This window comes from Hypomesus transpacificus, chromosome 12, assembly GCF_021917145.1.
Source record: "Hypomesus transpacificus isolate Combined female chromosome 12, fHypTra1, whole genome shotgun sequence".
Classification (NCBI taxonomy): Eukaryota; Metazoa; Chordata; class Actinopteri; order Osmeriformes; family Osmeridae; genus Hypomesus; species Hypomesus transpacificus.
This window is the reverse complement of record NC_061071.1, coordinates 7,760,089-7,780,948: the sequence shown is the minus strand read 5'-3', so window position 1 is coordinate 7,780,948 and position 20,860 is coordinate 7,760,089. Positions and strand designations below refer to the sequence as shown.

Sequence of the window (20,860 nt, the reverse complement as noted above, 5' to 3'; positions counted from 1 at the left end):
GCATGCGAAATGCTCCAGCAACTCTTTAACAACACTTTCACAACATTTAAACAAGCCCACTGTGAACGAGGCCCTAACCTTTCAGAGTCCCCCTGCTAATCCTCCGACACTGTTAAAGAATGGATTACAACGCTCTAGTGTGTTCGACTGAGCTCCCCTCAATGCTTTGATGACAGAGCAGGGCCAACCCAATGCCCCCTTTACGAGACATATGTCAGCGTTCTCACTGAGGCGCAAACCTTTCCGTTTAATGACGGGTGCGTCGAGGTCAAAGCCGATTTGAGGAGGTGCATGTCGGCAAACATGCTATCGGTGTTTGAATGGTGTACGAACACCCACAGACGGGCGCGGAGGTGAGGCTTGTCTGTGAGACCGTCTATCCATGGGTCGCAGTGTTCCACAAGGTGGCTCTTTCCACCCCATAACTGCCCCTCAGCAAGGCTCTTTTAATGAGATATGACCACTGCGAATCCTCATCTTCGAATATCTTACAAGCGTGATCTTTACTATCAGTGACCCCAACTGCTCACAGACCGATAAAGGTCTTGGAGATACTGTGGCTATTTTTGAAGATAGAATTTCCGCATTAGGCCTACTTTTCCCTCAGACACAGAAGCTTCCATGACTGAATCGGAATGCGTGGCCCCAGTATGACTTAGCAGATTTCTACCCCATGGCTAAAAGGTCACTGCTACTTGATGGTTGAGCGAGTCGAACACTTTCTTCCACTTAAAAGAAACACTTTTCAAAGCAAAGAATGTATATGGATGTAAGTGGGATTATCTGTGTGTGTAGCATTAAGTCTCGTCACTTTGCTCAATGGGAACTATTGCAATGTCTACGTAATGTAGCTTTCACGTACCAAAGCTCCACATTGTAAAAATTGTTCGACTTATGCATGGAATTGATAAGAGAAACAGACCCATCTGTCATTGCTTATTCCTCTCAGTACAGGAAGTATGAGGCAAGTGTCACATCCTGCAGACCCCCAAAAAAGCGTGGCTGGCAGGCAGGCTGACGTTTGTCCCCGAGACTCAAACACCATAGAAAAAACTAGAAGTCAGTGGAGCTTGCCAGATATAGGCCAGTGGATATCAGTGAGGTCACAGACTAGGTGGCTGGTCCTCTATTGATTTCCTGATGGAGGCAGATAATTGTGGTGAGGATCGTTTCTCTCTCTCCCCAGCACAGCAACCTTCAACTGACCTCTTCAACACAAGTGTTGGGCATTTAAACGGTGAGGTGTAGTGTACTAATCACTAATGAATCCAATAATTAGTCATTGACGAAGTGTTGATGAGGGTAAATGTGGTGTGTGCAATTGTTTCTGGTCGGTCTCTCTCTCTATCACACACACACACACACACACACAGGTTCTGGGTGTTGTGAAAAGAGAATCCTTCCCTACACAGTACCCTATAGTGACTTCACTCTGCTCCTCTGAAATTCAATGTCTCTTTGTGGCATCCACTCTGGTCCAAACAAGTCCAAAACAGCATATCAACCTGACTCTTCAATAAAAATGTATTTTCACAGCTAAATTCTGTCGGGACTTGTCTACTGCGAAAACACCTACAGAAATGGTGACCACATTTAGAAAGTCACACAGTTAGCATTCATCTTTGAATGTCAGTCTTGACATCATGTGGTTGTCCACCTTAAATTGGATTCCATTACATTTGGTTTCAATCTTGTTTAGTATTTGTGTGTCAGTTTGTCCATTCATCAAGATATCTGGTAGCTCTCACCAAAGCCTCTGTGTCTTCCATACACTGTTGAACTTGGCAGGGAAAAAGATCAAGTGCTGAACCTTAATGGTCCTTGTTCAATGTTTTCTTTGACAAGGCTCCTCCAAGTCAAACTGAACTCTTCCTGAAGGTCGGGAAAGGAGTTCGGAGTTGTCCTTTACAAAAGCTGAGTTCTCATGGACTCCAAACTAACAGACTCTTTGTGTTAGCACACCCTTTTTTGATAATGGGAGCTCCAGTAGTTGAAACAAATGGTAAACAACAAAACAAGGAAATCATTTTTTCTTTTTCTGTCTCTTGTGACAAAGGACGGAGATCATTTGGTCTCCTTCTCTTTAACTTAGCCTCATGAACTGAAATACATACTAGAAAAAGCATTCCCAGAACTAGTAGTCTACAAGAAACAGGAGATAGAAAGAAAAAAAAAGAAAGAAAGAATGAGAGAAAGAGGAGGGATAGACAGAAAGGTAGGCAGCCAAACAGACACTGCTCACGCTCTGACTACCTTCTGATGGATGAGTTTAGTCTTATCATTCATCAGTTCACTGCAGTATGGCATGCACCCCTGACCCTTTCTGCTTAAAAGGCCCCGAAGCAAAGAAGTCACTATCAGCTCACAACTGTAAACAATCAACAGCAAACAGAAGCAAACAGTTAGCCACCCAGAAGTCCAACCCAGTCTGCCTTTTGTTTTCATTCTGTCCAAAAGAAATCTACAGTAAAAACAAACAAAACCACTTGTCAAACCCGGTGGAGTTCAAACTCATTATTATTCTTTACTGAGGGATGTTAGAGGTCTTTGACGTGTGTGGTAACGACTGAAGTAAAGTTGAGTCAGTGTGGTAAACTAATTCACAAATACAAGCATGCATGCTGAACAGACATAACCGGAAATGAAACCTCAAAGAGTGAGAGATCAAAAAAAAGCAGTGTGTGGGCACATGTGTGTGTGTGTGTGTGGGTGTGTGTGTGTGCACTTAAAGCCACACTTGTTGATCCTCGGATTCTCGTGAGCAGCTAGGGGACTAGCGTCCTTACAGTAGGCCTTCACAACTTCTAGGTGCACTGCACTTAGAAGCGCACCTGCACTTTATTATGGCCCTCATACATGATCATGTGTGTCACCACACACACACACAACTCCCTGTCATGAGCAGTCAAACGTTCACACCATTACACCGATTAACAGGAACACAATGAAATGGACAGGAAATGGAGCTTTCTCGTTCTAAAGTGGAAGACACGCCCCTGGTTCCAAGAAACCATTATTCGACCCTTTCTCTACAGTCTTATGTAGACGTATCTACCTATACGTCTCTCAGTTACTGAAATGAAGTATCCTCACTCTTTCTATCAAATCCTAACAACGCACACTCCCTGAGCTGACCCCTATCAGCCAAGATCCCAGAAGAACTGATGACTCCATGGTGACCCCTTTATGATTTTGAGGGTTGAGACGAAGAGACCGTGACATGAGTGGTTGGACCTACTGTACCTTGATTTGAGAGGCAATTATTTGTTAAAGCTTCAAGTTTATTTGCCATTTACAAGTACAGGTAAATTGGAATTCTTGGTCCATCTCCTCTCAACTGTTCAATAGTGGCCTAACCTAAATCTCAAAGTATATGGTTATAAATCTTGCTCTCAAAATAAATAATCAAAATCCTGTGACCTAACATTCATATAAACAATACATAGTACATCTAAATCAAATGATATAGCTGGGCTCTTCAATATTTATGGAAACTTCTATTAAGTTCACAGTTTGTTCTTTTTATTTATGTCTTTGGCCCTGCCCAGGTTACACAACTCTCGCTGAGCGTCCAGTCTAATGTTTCTGTGCAACACAATGTGTGGTGCTGTTTGGTTTTCAGACAGTTCCATTCTTCCCACATTCAAACTGACGACTTAACTTATTTAGCCTAATTGTCACTTTATAAGAGAATTTTAAAAATAAACTCCAAACACTGGGAGCATTAAGTCTACAGCCTGGATGCCATGGGATCGCCCAAGTGTTTTTCCCTCAATGCCAAGGTGTCCTCAAACTTAACAGAAAGGTGGCTTTGTGCCTTGTTCATTAGATGCTGTTTGTAGAGGGAGTGGCCATGAACAGAGCAAACATCCCTACACCAAGGTGAGTCTGCTGGGCCAGGTAGGGGGGGGGGGGCAGCTAACAAGATGTGTGTTTAGTGTGTAATAGACTGACCAGCTTAAGATAATAGGGGCAATGACAGAGGCCTCCTTTGACAAAAAGGGAAAAATGTGGAGCGTGTTCATACTGGTTGCTTAATTGGCCTCAAGACCAACAAGGGTCCAACGACCAAGAAGAGTGGGCGTGTTCGTCTTAGCTGGTGATGACCTCAAGAGAAAAGCCCCCAAGCTAAGCAGCAGACGTATAACATAAACCAGTAAATCACTGCATCCATCTACTCATCCACCTGTCCATCCATCTTGGTAAGGAGCCTGTACAACAACAGAGTTCTTGACCACAGTGATCTATCAGGAGCAGCATTGACTGTTGGGGAAAAAAACACTCACCAAAGGACGAAAGAGAGAGAGAGAAACGCGATGGAAGACTTAGCCACAACAAAACGGCCAGCTAGGAGCCTCTGGTTTGAGTTAAAGCATCCCTTCCTGTCAACCAAAACAAAATCCCATCACGTGCTCATCACGCAACCACCATGAAGCAGAATCCGCCTGTCTAACATCCGCTCGAAACCCCTGGACACACCAGACACGTCAGCACTTGAAAAGGTTATAGACTATTTTTACCGAGCCCGAGAAAACCCAGTGGATTTCCAAGCTTCGAAAACCCAAAGTACTACAGGGCAGCTGCCCCAACCAGCTTCTGAGGCTGGGCAAAGGGCAAGCGAGTGAACACCGAACCAGACAAGCGCTGTCTAATCCTGTAAGGTATTGGCGCGCGCGTCACCGTGAGCAGAGACCAGCCACATGGCTGCCTGCAAGACGGATTAAAAGTTTATCCTCTGGCAACCCGGAGGTGCTGCTTTCTCTCTCTAGACCATCCCTCAATGTCTCCTACCGGTAAGGCGGAATCTGGAATATTTATACACGGCCTTTGGAATGACAACATATGGAATTTGTTTGTTGGATGGCTGATGGAGAGGGACTTAAGACGACACTATCCTCCTCTAGCACATACTACTGCTTTAATATTAGTACCAACCAGTTCAATAATTAGCTATCAACTACTGTTGTTTATTTAAACAGCCTCTTTTGGGGATGGTTTTAAGGAGTATTTCAACACGTTTGGATTAGTCTCTCACCCATGGACAACGACTACAAATGATCGTCATTGGAGACGACGATTCTTCTCTGGTTTCTACTCTTTACGTTCTCCCTTGATATTTTCCAGCATGCATGTCAAAAATGGGCAACACAAATACAATGCAATTTGACTGAATTGGCGAGTCAATGCAATGCATTCTGCTCAAAAGTAAGACAGACGTAGGTTCTGGCATTGTTTTGAATGCTAAGACGATGACATAAGACGTTGATGACATATCACCCTTAAACTCAGAGACAATCCAGCCACCACTACATTGTGGGTATTTGTAGATGATCCAACTAAATGAAAGAGTGTGTAAGTAAGCCACGCCACAAATGAGGGGCTACACACACTCACGTGGTTTTCGACACACACACACACACACACACACACTCCCTCTTCCTAGATGAGGCCCACTGGTAGACCACAGAGAAGGGCCAGAAAAGCCAAAGAAAACTGTATTGTTTTTCAATCTATGGTTGCCCCTTTACAAGTCTTCACCGCAGAAACATTGCTCATAAAGTGAAACTGCTTGTTGAACAGCCTCAATGGGCATAGGGTTATTCACAGTTGGAGAGAAGTCCTGAATTAATTCCGTAAGAGAAAGAGACTGTGACCCACAGCTGCAAATCAACTACCCCTGAACGGATAAAAAAAAAGAACGAATCTCAACTGCTTCACTAGATAGTTATTCTACAGGAAACCATACTGTATGTTGACAGACAGGTGCTACGCTGCATTAAAAGTGCTGAGGAAGCGGTTAGGAAGGAGTTCCCACGTTGACGGCCTAATCTCTGATCGCCAGTACTGCACTGGCACTGTGTCTTTACTGTAATCTACCACCACCTTTCCTGGTGTCTAACAATAAACCTCTTCACAACATACTGGAACGGCGGCTTCTCGTGGTCATCTGTTCAACTCATATTGTAACCTATTGTTATCACACATCAGAACTTGTAAATAAAGCCAAACACTTGATGTGAATGAGTACCACTCCATACAGAGGTTAAGTAAACACGATTAATCCCACATCAAGAATGTCACCATTCATCACACAAACACACACACTCATGTGTACAAAATGCAACCACAGTATAGCTTCCGTTGTAATAACAATATTCTGTTGGCAATAACAAAAGAACTATGAAACTAGGGGGGTGAGTTCTGGGTGTATGCACATTTCGTTAACAAACAACAAACTCAGCTTCCTGAATCTGTCATTAAGTCCAACCGTCTTAGTAACTGTTGCATCAAAAGAAGGATGTGTGCTTTCTCTTTTAGTATGCCTACAATGTTGGGAAGAATCCAAGAACAAAATATGTAGTAAAATGTATTTACAAGTACAGTCTTGGAAGGATGTGTATGGGGGTTGTGCTGTGAAGCTGCAGTCACTGAGACAACGGTGATAAACACGCTCAATCCTCCAGAGTCCTATCTTCCTCTACAGTACATCTGGCAACATCCATCACCACACTCATATTTCCAGCCATGAGGTGTTGCTGACCTGAGTTGCCTCGTTCAACTGGACATTTTGACTCAACTGCAGTGTCTTGAGTGACATCAACTTGACTTCATGGCATGTTCTAATACGGTGAACAATGGAAGTAAAATATGCCCATGGAGGAAAAGCACAAAAAAGTTTCAGATATGATCAGTCGGGAAACATTAAACGATTGTGAATCATTATAATTCTAACAATGTGTATTGTGCTCTCCAAAAATACTGATGTAACATGTGGTAAACATTTTGGACACACAAACTTACAAGATAGGAATTGTGCCTGTCGAGGAAAACAGAGTCGCCCATGTCTCCAAATAAGAATCCACATACAAGTCTCCAGAAATTAACGAAGCGATTCAACAAGTGTTATTCTGACTCAAAAGAGTAAGCGACTCAACGGCAAACACGCGTTGTTGCCCGTCACATCAGTTCATGCAATAACGTTTGGATTTAACTATTAAGAACACACTGTGACTCGCGTTCAAGCTAAATGGTCGCATCTCCAAATAATACAATGTAGCAATATTATATCCATGCCATGTAGGACACCGAGGGCAGTGCTCCACAGCTCCATGCATGCGCTCCGCTCCGACTGCTAAAATTTGCGATGTTGCGCCAAGCAGAGGAAGCAAAGTCGGGTAGAGAAAGACAGATAGGCGGGGCACCTCAGAGGGAACCATGGATCGAGTGGAGCAATTAGACTAGGTCTATATGTGCTGCTGCACATTACACTCAATCAGCAGCAACCTAGGTTGTTGAAAGGGAAGTTGCTTATGTACACACAGCCTCAGAATGAGGTCAGAAAGAGGGGTCAACAGTGACAATTGACATAACTCGCAAAAGTTCAAAATGATCCAGTGTTTCTCTGAAACTTGGCCACTGTCGAAGTAATAGAACAGTTTTCAACAAAGGGTCAAGTTTGAGGCTTTGTGTAAAAGGTTGAGCAATGCAGCCAAGTTTTGCCTGCAATTCTTCTGGCAACAGATATGAAAACAAAAATAATACAACACAGTTTCATGGGGTTAGGCTGCATAAGGACTCATACACCTCCTGTGAGGATTTTACAATGGAGTTACTAGAATCATATTTACTAGAGTTAATGAAAACCATTTGATTTGCTCTCCATTGGCAGGCAGGGGCATGAGGGATATAAAATTACCTATTCTTTTGTCAGTCTCTAGGCTACTAGGCTTCCAGAGAGACTGTGCATTATTTTCCCCTTTGGGTATGGGTAAATCCCTATTGACTATGTAGGCACATTCTATACTCATACATATCATACACACCCAACCACACACACACACACACACACACACACAGTAAATTCCAGGGTTTATCAGATAGACTTGTAAACATCTAAAGAATGTTGAGCAGCAAGAAGGTGATTGTTTTACAATGAAATCAGATGACACAAGATACCATGATATATGTCAAAGGGCATAGTCACATGACATCATCTTACATCAAATTACGCAAAACGTATCCAAAGCACATTTTTCTTTCACAGGTAGATCATGACTAGCGTCATAGTTGCTAATAATAAAAAAGTGACCTCCGTATAAGTACATTTCTAGAGGAAACCATTTAGGTCTGAATGGATCCATTTTCTCCTAAAATGGTGATGGGATCCTCCCAGTGTGACCGGCTGACACTGCCTGAGCTCAACTGAGGGGAGGAGGAAGGAGGAGAAGAACATGAAAAGAGGGGAGATGGAAGGGAATGTGGTAGGACATCCCCAGATGTCCAGATGTGCATCATCACACAACATGGAGCAGTTTGTCCTGATTGCACCCACTCTCCCAGCCCAGACAAGGAAAACACCGTTTGTTCCAAATCGCAGAGGAGAGACTAACACTGATCATTGTAAGTGGGAAAAAAAGATGCCCATTTTAGACCCCCGGACCTTGCTATCGGAAGAACATTGCTGATTTAAAATGTGTTGTTCGTATATTGAATGTAGATACCTGCCTTGTTAATTTGCCCTTGTGTACAACAGGAGTAGACCTGATCAACACCACGTGGAAACATTCAAAGTTCATTATTTAGGTTTTCAACATGCCATGAAAATGCAGTAAAGCATTTAAAAATGAAGACTGCAGTGCCACCCATTCCAGCTACCTTACTCTCACTGTGCAAACACTGCTGGTAAATCTTAGCTAATCTTAGGTACTCTTAGGACCGTACTGTCCTTGGTTCAAATAGCATTTCCATAGTACAAGACTGAAGAATGAAAATTGAACAGACCCTAAACTATTTTGTCTCATTAATTATGGAACTTAAACGTTCATGCATTGCTTAAAATGTTTTAAGTTTTGCCAGCAAATGTTTAACAAATGTTTTTTTTTTCATATCGAATACATGTTTTGTACTACGATCACGTTCATCTACCATTTTAAGAAATTTCATTGGTGAAGTGAGTGAAATTGTGCTTACCCTTAAAAGTCTCAAATTCATATTTAGTTGTGGCTATGCTAACCAGGAAGGGTCCCCCACATTGAGATGTCAGCACTTCAGGATGTTACAACCCTCTTTACTTTATACCATCAATGGCTTACAGTTAAGTCAGACCCAAAAAGAGAACTAAGTATATGATTGCTGTTTACGGATGGACATCGTCACAATAGTAGCGGTTCGGGGCTAGATATATTTGCCAGTGGTCAGGGGAGGTGACTCAGTCAGGACACCCAGGGATAAAGATCTTTGTAAGCCCCTGTTTGAGGACAAGTCAGGCTTGTTGCTTTGTGAGGGAGGCCAGTGGTCCTGTTCAGGGAACAGGACAGTCATATAATGATCTTACAATTATATGTCCTAGCCTCACAGAGTGTCCTATGAACTCCAGAGCCACTATGGCCTCTCAGGATGTTGTTTGTATTTACAAGCTTTGGTTCTTGACCATCTCAACAAACTGACATTTATTACCTCTTGGATATTAGAGGATGATTTGAGGCCGTCGCCATGCCCCCTGTCATTGTGAGCACAGCGTGGTGCGGTTGCAGATATTTACGTCTGTCTCTTAGGACAGGTTGGCTCTCCACAGCCGGGATGATGCCTTCCTCGGCTCGGAAATCATTGGAGCATCAGGAAATCTCCCAGAAAAGTGCTTACGGCACTGCCGTACGTGTGAGGAAAAGCAGCGAGATCTGAAGCTCTTGCTCCAACAATTTGGTGGATTGGTTTCATCCAGTTGCTCAAAGTTGAAACGTTCATAGTGTGAGAGACAAACCTGAGTGGCGGTCAGGAGTACAGGAGGAGAACGAGTGGCAAGACTCCCCAAAAAAGCGGGCACAGACATAAACGCCTTTACTGCGGGAGCAACACAAAGCCCTTGGAGAGTGACCTCAGTGCTGGGGAATGTGGTCTCACCCCATCTCCAGAGAGAGACAGAGAGAGAGACACAGAGAGAGAGAGAGAGAGAGAGAGAAAGAGAGAGGTGGGGGGGGGGAGAAACGCAGTTTATTACCAGCGCATCTCCCGGACATCTTCAAGGATCTCAAGACGTCCACGGACCAAAATGATCCAAGAAAGGAAGAGGCTAAGAAACAAACCCCCGAGCCCTCGAGCACACGACAGCCCCCCACCCTTCCCCCGGTCTGGATTCAATCATCGGGCTTCCATCCCTCAGGCCGAAAGGCCTTGTCCTGACGCTCCTTCTGTTCTGTCGTGGGTGCGGGGAGAGGGAGCACACGGCTGTGACACGCTAGTTAGCCTGCCGAAGAGCTAAAGGGCCGAAAAGGGGAGAAGCATTTTCCACTGGCTAACACACAAGATATTTCATGTCGGAACACTGAGCACAACCCAGATGTTTGAGACAAAGACTAGGCGGTAGGGAGATGGAATCCAGACCCCGTGTGTGTGCGTGTACTGTGTGTGTATATTGCGTGTGTGTTGCGTGTGTGTTGTGTGTGTGGGTTGTTTTTTCGCCTCCTTTGAGTGGCTCAATCACACCCTGGGCTCTCTGTCAACCTCCAGCTGGGCCACGTTGTTTCATCACACAGCCTGCAGTAATGTCACCGTCAGAAGAAAAGCAAAACTAACCAAAGGAGTATAGGAATATGGGACAAAGGGACCTGCCACAGAGTAGCTGGTGACATCATACTCATCTTGTCCATGTCACTTCCCCATTCCATTCTCCACATAGACAACACAGACGAGACTCCCTCTGCTTATTTCTCAACGTAAAAACGCTTTCCAGTCAAAGTTGCAAAGCTTGTGCGACGTCTTTGCACGACCTCCGAGAGCCTAGAAAAGCATTCTGTCACAAAGGGCATGAGTGTAACGTGCGTCTGAGACGGAGTCAGACGTTTCACAAACCCTCAAGACACGGCTAGCTGACTTGGCCCAGACTTCCGCTGCACGTGTCAGTCTGGGCTCGAAGAATCCGTCTTCGCCTGACATTCCCAGAAGGAGCCGTTACGGATATACAAGAATCCGACTTGAGAGGCGGATACAGAGGGGATGGATACAGACTGGCACCAGGGCTGAGTGGGGAGGCTCACGGTGCTCCCACAAGAGGGAGAAAGACGCCATCGCCACCTACGCTTGGTGTTTTTCGCAGAAGGCCGTTGCCATGGTGTCGCAGCCGGACTATTGCATAAGTGGAGACACACTCCAGTGCAAGGATTATCAGATGGCACAGACAATTAGGACTGAAAGATGGCTGGCACTCAGAGAGGCTTTCCATGAATCTTAAAGAGTCTTGAAATTGTTTTGATAAAAAAATAAAAATGGGAGGGGGGGGGGGGTTTACGGGAACTTGGTTGTGTCCTGGCGAGAGAACAATTGTACAGATCCTTAGACAAATTCTTCCTCAGCAAATCTAATATTCCCAGCAAAAACAAATATGTCAGGCAAAAAGACAACTTTGCCATCTTTACAAACAAAATCGAAACGTCCGCAGGCGCACACTTCTCTTGAGTACACACTACTGTTTGTCAAGCGCTCACTATTGCAATCATGTTGTGGGCAAAAATCATTGCACAGCTCATTTGCACAGGCAAAGGTCATTGGGTTTAGACCCTTTGCTCTTGCATGCGCGACATAAAGCCTCAACATCTCTCCATCCCTCCAGTGTCTCTCTGGCCTTCTGCCAACCTTGATAGGGTGACCTCTCTTTTGGTGGCTGACCCTATCAGACCAGGTCAGACATAACAAAACGACTGGAGTGTCAGTGTTTGGAGGAGCCTGTTTGTGTGTGGTCATCCTATCTGTTGATAACACATATGTATTGTTTGTTAGTGGAGAACAAAAATCCCCGGACTCGACGTCTCCAGAGAACATATTTTGTTCAATTGCTGACGAAAGGTTTTCCAAAACAGGACCTTTCTTTCACACTGGTCGATTTTGAGGGACGTCACATTCGACAGCCTTAAACGGTGACATACTTCAGATCAAACCCTTATCTGAGGCACAGCTTAGAAGCTCCTATTCTTTCAGACAGAAGGCCTAAATATTTACGCCGGAGTATAAACACATGGTTTCGGAGAATGCCCTCTGTGAGCTATAAAAACAGACACATTTGTATGTGTTATAAAAAGGAGAGTTAGCCGACACTGGGGAACCTTTCCCATCCAGGTTTGAAATCTGATTTGTTTCAAATAATGCAGACAGCATGTAAAAACCCTGGCCTAGTGCTGAGGTTTTGAAGCAAACAACACACGACGACCTTCCACCAATCGCTGAATCCAGGCAAAGACGTGTACACAAAACAGCTTGAGAATGTCTACGGGCTTCGCAATGAAAAAATTATTAAAAAATGCAAACATGATGTCATTCGGCTTGCTGCAAAGTACTTTTCCACAGATCTTTAAATATTTACTCGTGCCACCAAAATATCTAAATTTGGAGAGCTATTTTAGAGGATTATGTCATTGTGTGGCCTTCTCTCTTAGTTTGGTCCGTTTTGTCTGCGTGTCGTCGAGGGCTTGAGCATGCATCTCCCCGCAGAAGAAGAAACAGGGAAAGGGGAAGTGAGTTAGAAAGGAGAGGTAAGCAGGGTGAGAGGTATATGGGTGGGGGGGGGGGGGGGGGGGTTGAGAGATGCATCTTGGCTCTCTGCTCTCCCTGGGACCTCCGGAATGCGTCTGGAATCCTAACCAGACTCCCCCACGTGCCCTGCCCCAGCTTGCTCCATCTCCCACAGGGAGACCAGCGCCAACACATTTCCCTAACCACACCACACACAGGAACAACTCCCCTACCTCAGCACACAGTGACCCTTCACCAGTGGGTCCTGTCTGAGTAACTCCGGGGCGTGTGTATACATGCGTGTATGGGGCCTGTACATTGAAATATGTACGTGCATCCAGTCGGGAGACAACGAGAAGCCTTTAGCTCAGGCAAGGAGCATTCTTCTCTCTGCTGTACGCCACGCCCACTGCTACAGACTGCCACAGACACTCGAGTGTTTACGGCACTCTGTCATCACCATGGCAACAAAGAAACACGCAGAACGGCAACAAATGAAACACGTAGAAAAAAAAGAAGCATGTTGACCAGTATTCCAGGGGGGGGATACTGTTCATGCGTCAATATCCATGACAATGGAGGTCATTAAACGTCTAAATTATGCGTACATCAATACTACATTGTGCACATTTACGTGTATGCACTATATATAGATGCCATGATGTCAGCTACAGGATATGACATGGAACAAGCAACTGCACTCCACAAATGGAGTTGAAAATCAATGGCTAACATTTACTGACCAAAACACACAGATAAATGTAGTCAGTTTTCCATTAGACACCATGGGTCCTCGTATGTGCCCTGCAGACACAAATACTCAGGGCCGTTTGGAGATGCCTCCGTGCAGTTCCACTGCGTTCCCAGTCAAACAGGCTTTTCATAGGAATGCGTCAATGAGCTGACCCGACTGTGTTTTTTTTCTTTTTTGTGAAAGGTCAGCAGTGTGTGTCAGCATGATCGTAGTGTTCCCAGCTGCTTCATCAGCCTGCTCTGCGGGGGGGGGGGGGGGGGGGGGGGGGGGGGCTCCGGAGGGGGGCGTGTGTATGTGTGTGGGGGGGGGGGCTCCAGACAAGAAAACACAGGATGAGACAGACGGCTTCATCGAGCGAGGCTGCAGGGTCACCGGTTTGGCCAGCGACTGCGTCTAATGCTCTGAGCCCCAACCTATATCCTCACACACAGCAGAGAGAGCGCTGCGTTTCGCACACTATATCGTATGTTACTCCACATAGGCTCACAAAACTCACATTGCTTACCAACTGGGCCAGAAGCCTGCCTTTAGTGCAATCAAATGACCATTTCACACTCCAAATTTCGAAAGACAACACCATACGATGAACTCATCATGTTTCAGGTTTTTCTTTGGTACAGTCTGGTCATGTGCCGTGTACGCCGGACAGACAGTGGTGCCCGCGTCTGCAGTGTGACAATGCCCCATGAGCAGCAGTAACTCATTTAAAGTATATTATAGCTCCATTAGACGAGAGCCCTCCCTGCTGGCTAAGCTAATCCGACACAGGTGTGACGGCAGACCGTGCTGGCCAAACAAGGCTGAGCCGTACCCGAGACTTCGTTTCCCACGCTCCCCCTTGAGCTGGAAGCTCCCCAGCCATCCTTCTCCAATTGAGGCAAATTACAATGAATAAGGCCTCCTGTGGAAAAGCGGGTCCAACACACCTCCCTATCTTTTTAGGCCAAGACTTATCGCCGTGTGGAATGCAATAGGCTACTCTTGAGGGTGTTTTTTTGTTGTTTGTTTATTCAACGTACCCTGGGACTCAAACTTCATTAAGAAATCCCCTCATTAAACTTCACAAAGGATACCTCCAAAATTACACTTCTGTGTTGTTTCTCTCCTCTCTTTAGTTCCTCACTACTCTAGGTTTTTAATTGAAAAATTGAAAATCACCCAACGGGGTCTCCTTCTCACTGGTACTATCCCCTCATTTTGAAACGAGAGCACCGACTCCCGGCCCTGTAGGCAACCTCGCTTCTACAGCCTCCCTCCACTGTCGCTCCTTCCCTCTGACCTATCCCCCATGCAGTAGAGAGGCTTCTCCTTGGCTCAAATTACCCGAAAGAACCCGAAAGAAAAATGTTTATCCCTGTAATGTCTCCATTCCAGCAGGCCTACAGGCTGTTCTCATCTGCGGGGGCCCCGCGTGGCGCTGGGTGACGCGCCACGGTCATCGAACGGGACCGAGGGACGGGTAAAGTTAGACGGACAGCCAAGACCCACTGACGGACGGACGGACCGGTGAAGCGGTCGCTAAAAAAAAGGGAGCTCGTCGGCTGTGTTTATTCGGCTCCCATTCCCAAGTAGCACACTGACCGATCTGGGAAGGAGAAGAGAGAGTCTCGACTGTTAAGCTGCAAACTCATTACTATGGGGGGGGGGGGGGAGACGTGCATCACATCCAACCGTCCATCTTAATGCAATTTGTGGTTGTAAAGGGGGTAGAGGGGTTTGCTTTTCTGATTGAAGCTTGAAGACATGAACACAGATGTAAATACTGATCTGCACACACAGTCACTAATGAAACACACACACACACACGAAACAGCCACTGACTGGCCACCAATGAGAGGGAGGGAGGGGACCAGACACAAGTACCGTTTTACTCAGTAACCAAGATAACAAAGTGACAGCTCCTGTGCTGTCTGTCTAATGAGGCCGTCTGTGAGCCAGGAAGGCTTCAGATCCTGGGGAGGAGAAGGGGAGGGAGGGGCAGGAATCAAACTGGAGAGATAAAGAACGGGGAAAAGGATCGACGATATAACACAAGAACAGTGCAAAATGAGACCTCTGTGGTATTCACAGCAAATGGAATTGCAACACACACCCCACACCCGCACATCCTCACACACACACACACACACACGTCACTGCATAAGGATTCTGGGAAGAGAACCAACAGCATGGATTGTGATCCATGCCTGGATGTGACGCCTGTCCCTGCTGAAGCAGTACAAACACAACCCTCAGCTGGAGTTTGCTTGCGCACACTGTTATTCATCTTCACTTTTTCCTCTTGTGGAGGAACAAGAGGGCCAGCAATGGAGCTGTTGAAAAAACAAGGTCGAGATATTACAGAGAAGCCATTTTGAGAACAAACCCACCACAATGAGGGTGATAACCATCGGATAGTACGGTTAAAAAAAAGGATAGCCTCAGCACAGAGACCAATTCTATGGCAGTCCAGGCAATTAAATACTTAAAACGAATAACCAACACTCATGTATTATTACAACACATATAGTGTAGTATATAAATATATAACAATGTTTCCTATGATATAATACTCAGTGTGTCAGGTATGTTACTCAAGATTGCCATCTGCATCGGTGATGCAACGCTCCTCCGTAACTTGAGGACCACGTGTTGTTGCCCAGAATGGCCGTCGTCGCTCCAGCTGGCCAGAGGAGGGCAGCAGCTGAGGACAGACGGCACCGCAGCCCACCCAAGAGCTGCTCCTCACGGCACTGTAAACTATCACCGCGGTGCAGCCATAAGCTTCTGACAGGCTGCTGTGTCACAACGTAAACAGGACGGTCATAATGGAAGCTTTATCTAGCATTCATACATGTTGTATATGAGCATTTGTTTACAGTGAGATAGATTGAAGGTGTGGTGTGGTCCTCCAACCCCCCCCCCCCCCCCCCATTGGTGTAATTCACACCGTAGTTGAAGCATATGTATGTTGTGCAGTCGTCCTGTAGGCCTATTCAATAAATAAGTCTCAAAAGGTTTTGTGTGCAACGCTTTGCTGTAAGAAGGATAATAGCCCCCCTCTGTGGCTAAGAAGTGCAGTAAGCACTTTATGCTGTCATTTTATAGTGATCACCACGAGATGGTGTTATAGGAATTCTCTTGAAGGCTAAATGACTTCCTCACTGATGAAAAGCACATTCCTATAATTATATCCACAATGACGGCAACATATAATGATCATTTATAATAGCTGTACTGAAGATATTCTATTGAGCCACAACCTTTCCCCTCTCCCTCTCCCTCTCCCTCTCCCTCTTCCTCTCCCTCTCCCTCTCCCTCTCCCTCTCCCTCTCCCTCTCCCTCTCCCTCTCCCTCTCCCTCTCTCTCTCTCTCTCTCTCTCTCTCTCTGTGTAACATATACACACATGGGTGGGGATACACACCCATCTATAATGCCAAAGCCCTCTCAAGGGGAGTAGGGCTACTTCAAAAAAGAAAATGTTTTCTATTTATAGCTATGAAGGTCCGTTGTTTCTGAAATGCTGGTTCCCTGTTAGGCTTTTCTTCCAAGCAGCAGGAGAGATTTGGGGGTGAAAGGTTCTGGTCAGCCTGTCTCGCAGGGCTCTGCATCGCACACAGACATATTTATTTAGGCATTACAAGCATTTTTGCTTGGAGGCAGTCCGGTCAGCAATGTTTAAAATAGAAAACCAAGCAAATAAGAACCAAAAATACACTTCCATTTTGGCCCAATCTCCCAACTTGACATCAAGCTCAAGGGCCCCTATTGTGCTCTAAGCCTCTATAAAAAAAATGAAACATGTTGTATTCAGTATTAGCACAGTTGCAATACTGGCTTGGACACTTGAGCTTGGAATATATCATGCATCAACCAATCACTATCCTTGTAAGTTGTGAGTTATTTCAGCCTGTTTGGCAGACCACTGGGCCCAAGCTGCATGGAGCAGATAAGACAGTCTCCTCAGAGCCAGGCCACAGGGAGAGAGGAGAACACAAAGATAAGAATGGCTGGGATGAGGCATTCACTATATCTCTTTATGTCTTTGAATCTCCCTCTTTCTGCCTCTTTCGCTGAGTAATCTGGGCAGTTAGAGTTAGCCCGCTAGCCCATTTTATTGTTAGTGCTGAGAAATGCCTTAAGTTATTTAGCTTTTATCCATGTACTTGTTGAACTGTGTGTATAGAACTTTGGCCTCAGGCTTGTGCCTGTAACTATAGCTTTGGACAGATTCCACCATCAACTGATTGGGAAATTAGTACTTTTTCAGCAGTGGGAGGCAGTGGTTGTCTAGCTCATAGCTAATTGCTGGTGATTATGGTTTCTTATGATATGATGTTCTAAAGAATGCTTGGGTGTGGAGGAGGAGGAGGAGGAGGAGGAGGAGGAGGAGGAGGAGGAGGAGGAGGAGGAGGAGGAGGAGGAGGAGGAGGAGGAGGAGGAGGAGGAGGAGGAGGGGGAGGGGGAGGAAGAGGGAGGCTGAGCCTGTTGGCTTCCAGGGAAACGGGAGGTCAGGTCACATTGCTCCACAGGGAGAGAGGAGAGGATCCAGTGAGAAACTGTTAGTAGGGAAAGGTCTACAGGACAAGCTACTGTGTATAACAGACCCCACTGCTTCAGTTATTCTGGGAAGCAAATATGGCCATGGAAAACTGTGTCAAAAAAGGAAGAAATAGCAGGCGTTTAGCTGACTGTAAAGCCAGATGATAGGTTCGGGAATTGGGGGCCGCCACCCCTCTCTGACAGGGCCCCAGGCTTCACTGGCCTGGAATTCCAAACAACTTCCCGAGCTCCCTCGTGTGAGCCTGAATCCATCGTGGGACACTGGCTCAAATGAACAGAGGGCCATGCATAGAAAACTATAGAGGATTACCCATAATCAGCAAGCACACTGTTGAAGGGAATACAATGACTGAATACTTACAAATTATTCAAAAATATTTGCGAGTCATTGTTGCCTGATATTGCACATCCACATTGCTAATTTTTGCCTCATGCACACAGACATTTAAGGAAATAATGCTTGACGGGATATTAAAGCACATCAAATGTCCTATGCAACAGAAAGCACAGGACACTGGATAATGTCACATGCTGTAGACATCAAGTTAATTTACTGAGTAAAATGAAATGGTTATAAAAATAAATGCCATCACATTATGAATAAATAGGTCGGAGATTGTCCCTGGTTGAACTCAGGTGTCCATTGTTTACAAACCAAAGTGGACCAATTGTATTGTGTTCTTTCCTTCAGGATCATTCTGCAGCAGTGACAGGAAATGAAAACGTTTCCACTTCCTCTGGCCTTATGAAGATCCCAGTTCCCTGCAGGCAAAAACAGTGCAGCATCCACAGCAAAAACAGACAGCTCAAATCAGGGACGCAAACACAGAGAAAACAGAAAACAAGAATGTGTTGTCATGTGACAACGTGTGGACAATCTGGAAGACATTCACCACAGTACCTCAGGGTGAGCACAGTTTAATGTGAATGTTTTTACTGTGAGGTTTATGATTCTGAGCAGGCACTAGGCACCATGGGTTTATAAACAGAAAGAACATTCTTATTTCTATTTGAATGTTTCTCAAAAGATGGTTATCTACGGTGTGGCTTCTCTCACAGCAATAACACCATGTTTAACATGGCCTCAAATTTCAGGTCTGTTTAAAATGGAGCAGTCAGGATATTATTCATGGGAAGACTTTGGCGGGTATGTATCATATTGCTACAGTTTACATTTGAAGAAATGAATAAATAAATTGTACTTGTAAACCTAACACCCCGTCCAAACCCTCCAGGGTAAGAGTTGTGAGGTTTGGAAATAGCTTGAATCAAACCCATGCCTTCCCCATGACAGACCACATTAATGTGCTCTCTCTAAACAAAGATCTACACAAGGATGGCTTCACATTGGAGGAGAAAGGTAATCTGCAACAGACACCAAGATTTGGCAGCGGAAATTAATGTTTACTTTACAGGCAGCTCTATGTCAAGCGGTTCTCCTTTCAATGTTGAGAAACGTACCTTAAAGACAAGTTATTAACAAATCAACAGAACTCTCTCTCTCTATCTCTCCCCCCCCTCCCCCCCCCTTCCCCCCCCCCCTCCTTCACTCCCTCCCCCTCTCCCTCTCCTTCTCCCTCTCCCCCCCCCCTCTCTCTCACACACACACACTCTCTCACACACAGTCTCACACACACACACATACACACTCAAATGTAACTATTTGCAGGCACCTATTCAAATGAGGTTTCTCAACCGTTGATGCAAATACCTTTGTCAGAATTCATCAACTCCTAACCTTAAGCCATCTTGCACAACTAAATCAAATAGAAAACGTTGAACATACCATTAAGTATTCAGTAGGCATCTTGTCGGATAAAATGTTATAAGTAATGAAAGAATGTTATAACCTATCAGTATGGCAGTCTCACACACACACACATACACACTCAAATGTAACTATTTGCAGGCACCTATTCAAATGAGGTTTCTCAACCGTTGATGCAAATACCTTTGTCAGAATTCATCAACTCCTAACCTTAAGCCATCTTGCACAACTAAATCAAATAGAAAACGTTGCACATACCATTAAGTATTCAGTAGGCATCTTGTCGGATAAAATGTTATAAGTAATGAAAGAATGTTATAACCTATGGCATTTCTTTTTGAACATGCTCAGCAGTAACCAGTAACAAAAATGGAGGATTCCCTTATGACAGGGAGTTCAGTTTATGATTATTTTCATTTCTCCCTACTGTAAAAATGAATCCTATGAGATCAACCCGATTATTGATACTGCAAAAAAATCCCATTGTTGTTTTTTGGGTGCAGAGCTGCCACAGTCTGATGGTTATCTGAGTGAACCAGTTCTTTACAAAACAAAAATGTAGCAACCTTAGAGTTGTGGATGGCTATAGTACAGAAAGAGTCAATCTATGGTGTAGTCCACTGAATAGTCCACTATCTACACACAGTTCAGTTGAATTCAACCACTGACTCATCTTTACACAATCCAAATACCAAATAGATCAAGACAAATGACAACGTGGTCAATGGCAACATACAAGTTGAATGGTTAATAGTCTGGAAGAAGCAGATGTACTGACTCAAATCCCAATCCTATTCCCCATAGAGAATAAAAGAGTGTGACATGGCCGTGCCAAACAAATGATGTAGGTTATTTCACAGTTGGGAAACAGATGCATATCCGATTTTCAAGATAAGGGGTGGTCATTTGATATACAGTCCTTCCAGACAACAATAGTCAGATGATCCAAATGAGCAGATTACCTTCTAAGGCAGAGACAGAGTTGCAATCTAAGCAGTGGGAAACGACAAGGAGAGGCAAGATACCTTTGACAGGTGGTTCCAATCCAGTTGTAGCCATCCACACTTTATGGGTGAAACATTCCAACGATGTACAACTGTCAAGGCCCGAGTCCTCCAACACTTCACTGAGGCAGAAATGTGAGTTCTTGGAGGATGTCCTCCATTTAACTATTGTTTACCTCAATCAGCCAGACACCTTTGGACTGGTGTGATCTGAATAGTAACAGAACTTGTTACGATTAGACAAACTGACCAAAACCATGCAGTGCCGCATCTCCTGTTTGACAATCTTC

General features: G+C 45.0%; 1 protein-coding gene across 3 annotated transcripts in view; it reads right to left on the bottom strand.

Annotated features, from left to right (window-relative positions):
• LOC124474578 (rho GTPase-activating protein 6-like) overlaps positions 1–20,860 on the bottom strand; it is a 45,006-nt gene that overhangs the window by 20,140 nt on the left and 4,006 nt on the right. Inside the window, exon 1 of one of the 3 annotated variants that reach the window (XM_047030879.1) lies at positions 6,802–7,275. The exons of the other annotated variants lie outside the window; for them this stretch is intronic. Coding sequence (XP_046886835.1) covers positions 6,802–6,843 — 42 coding nt within the window. The 5' untranslated portion in view covers positions 6,844–7,275. Of the gene's footprint in view, positions 1–6,801; positions 7,276–20,860 lie in introns of those variants that run through there. 3 annotated transcript variants of the gene reach the window in all.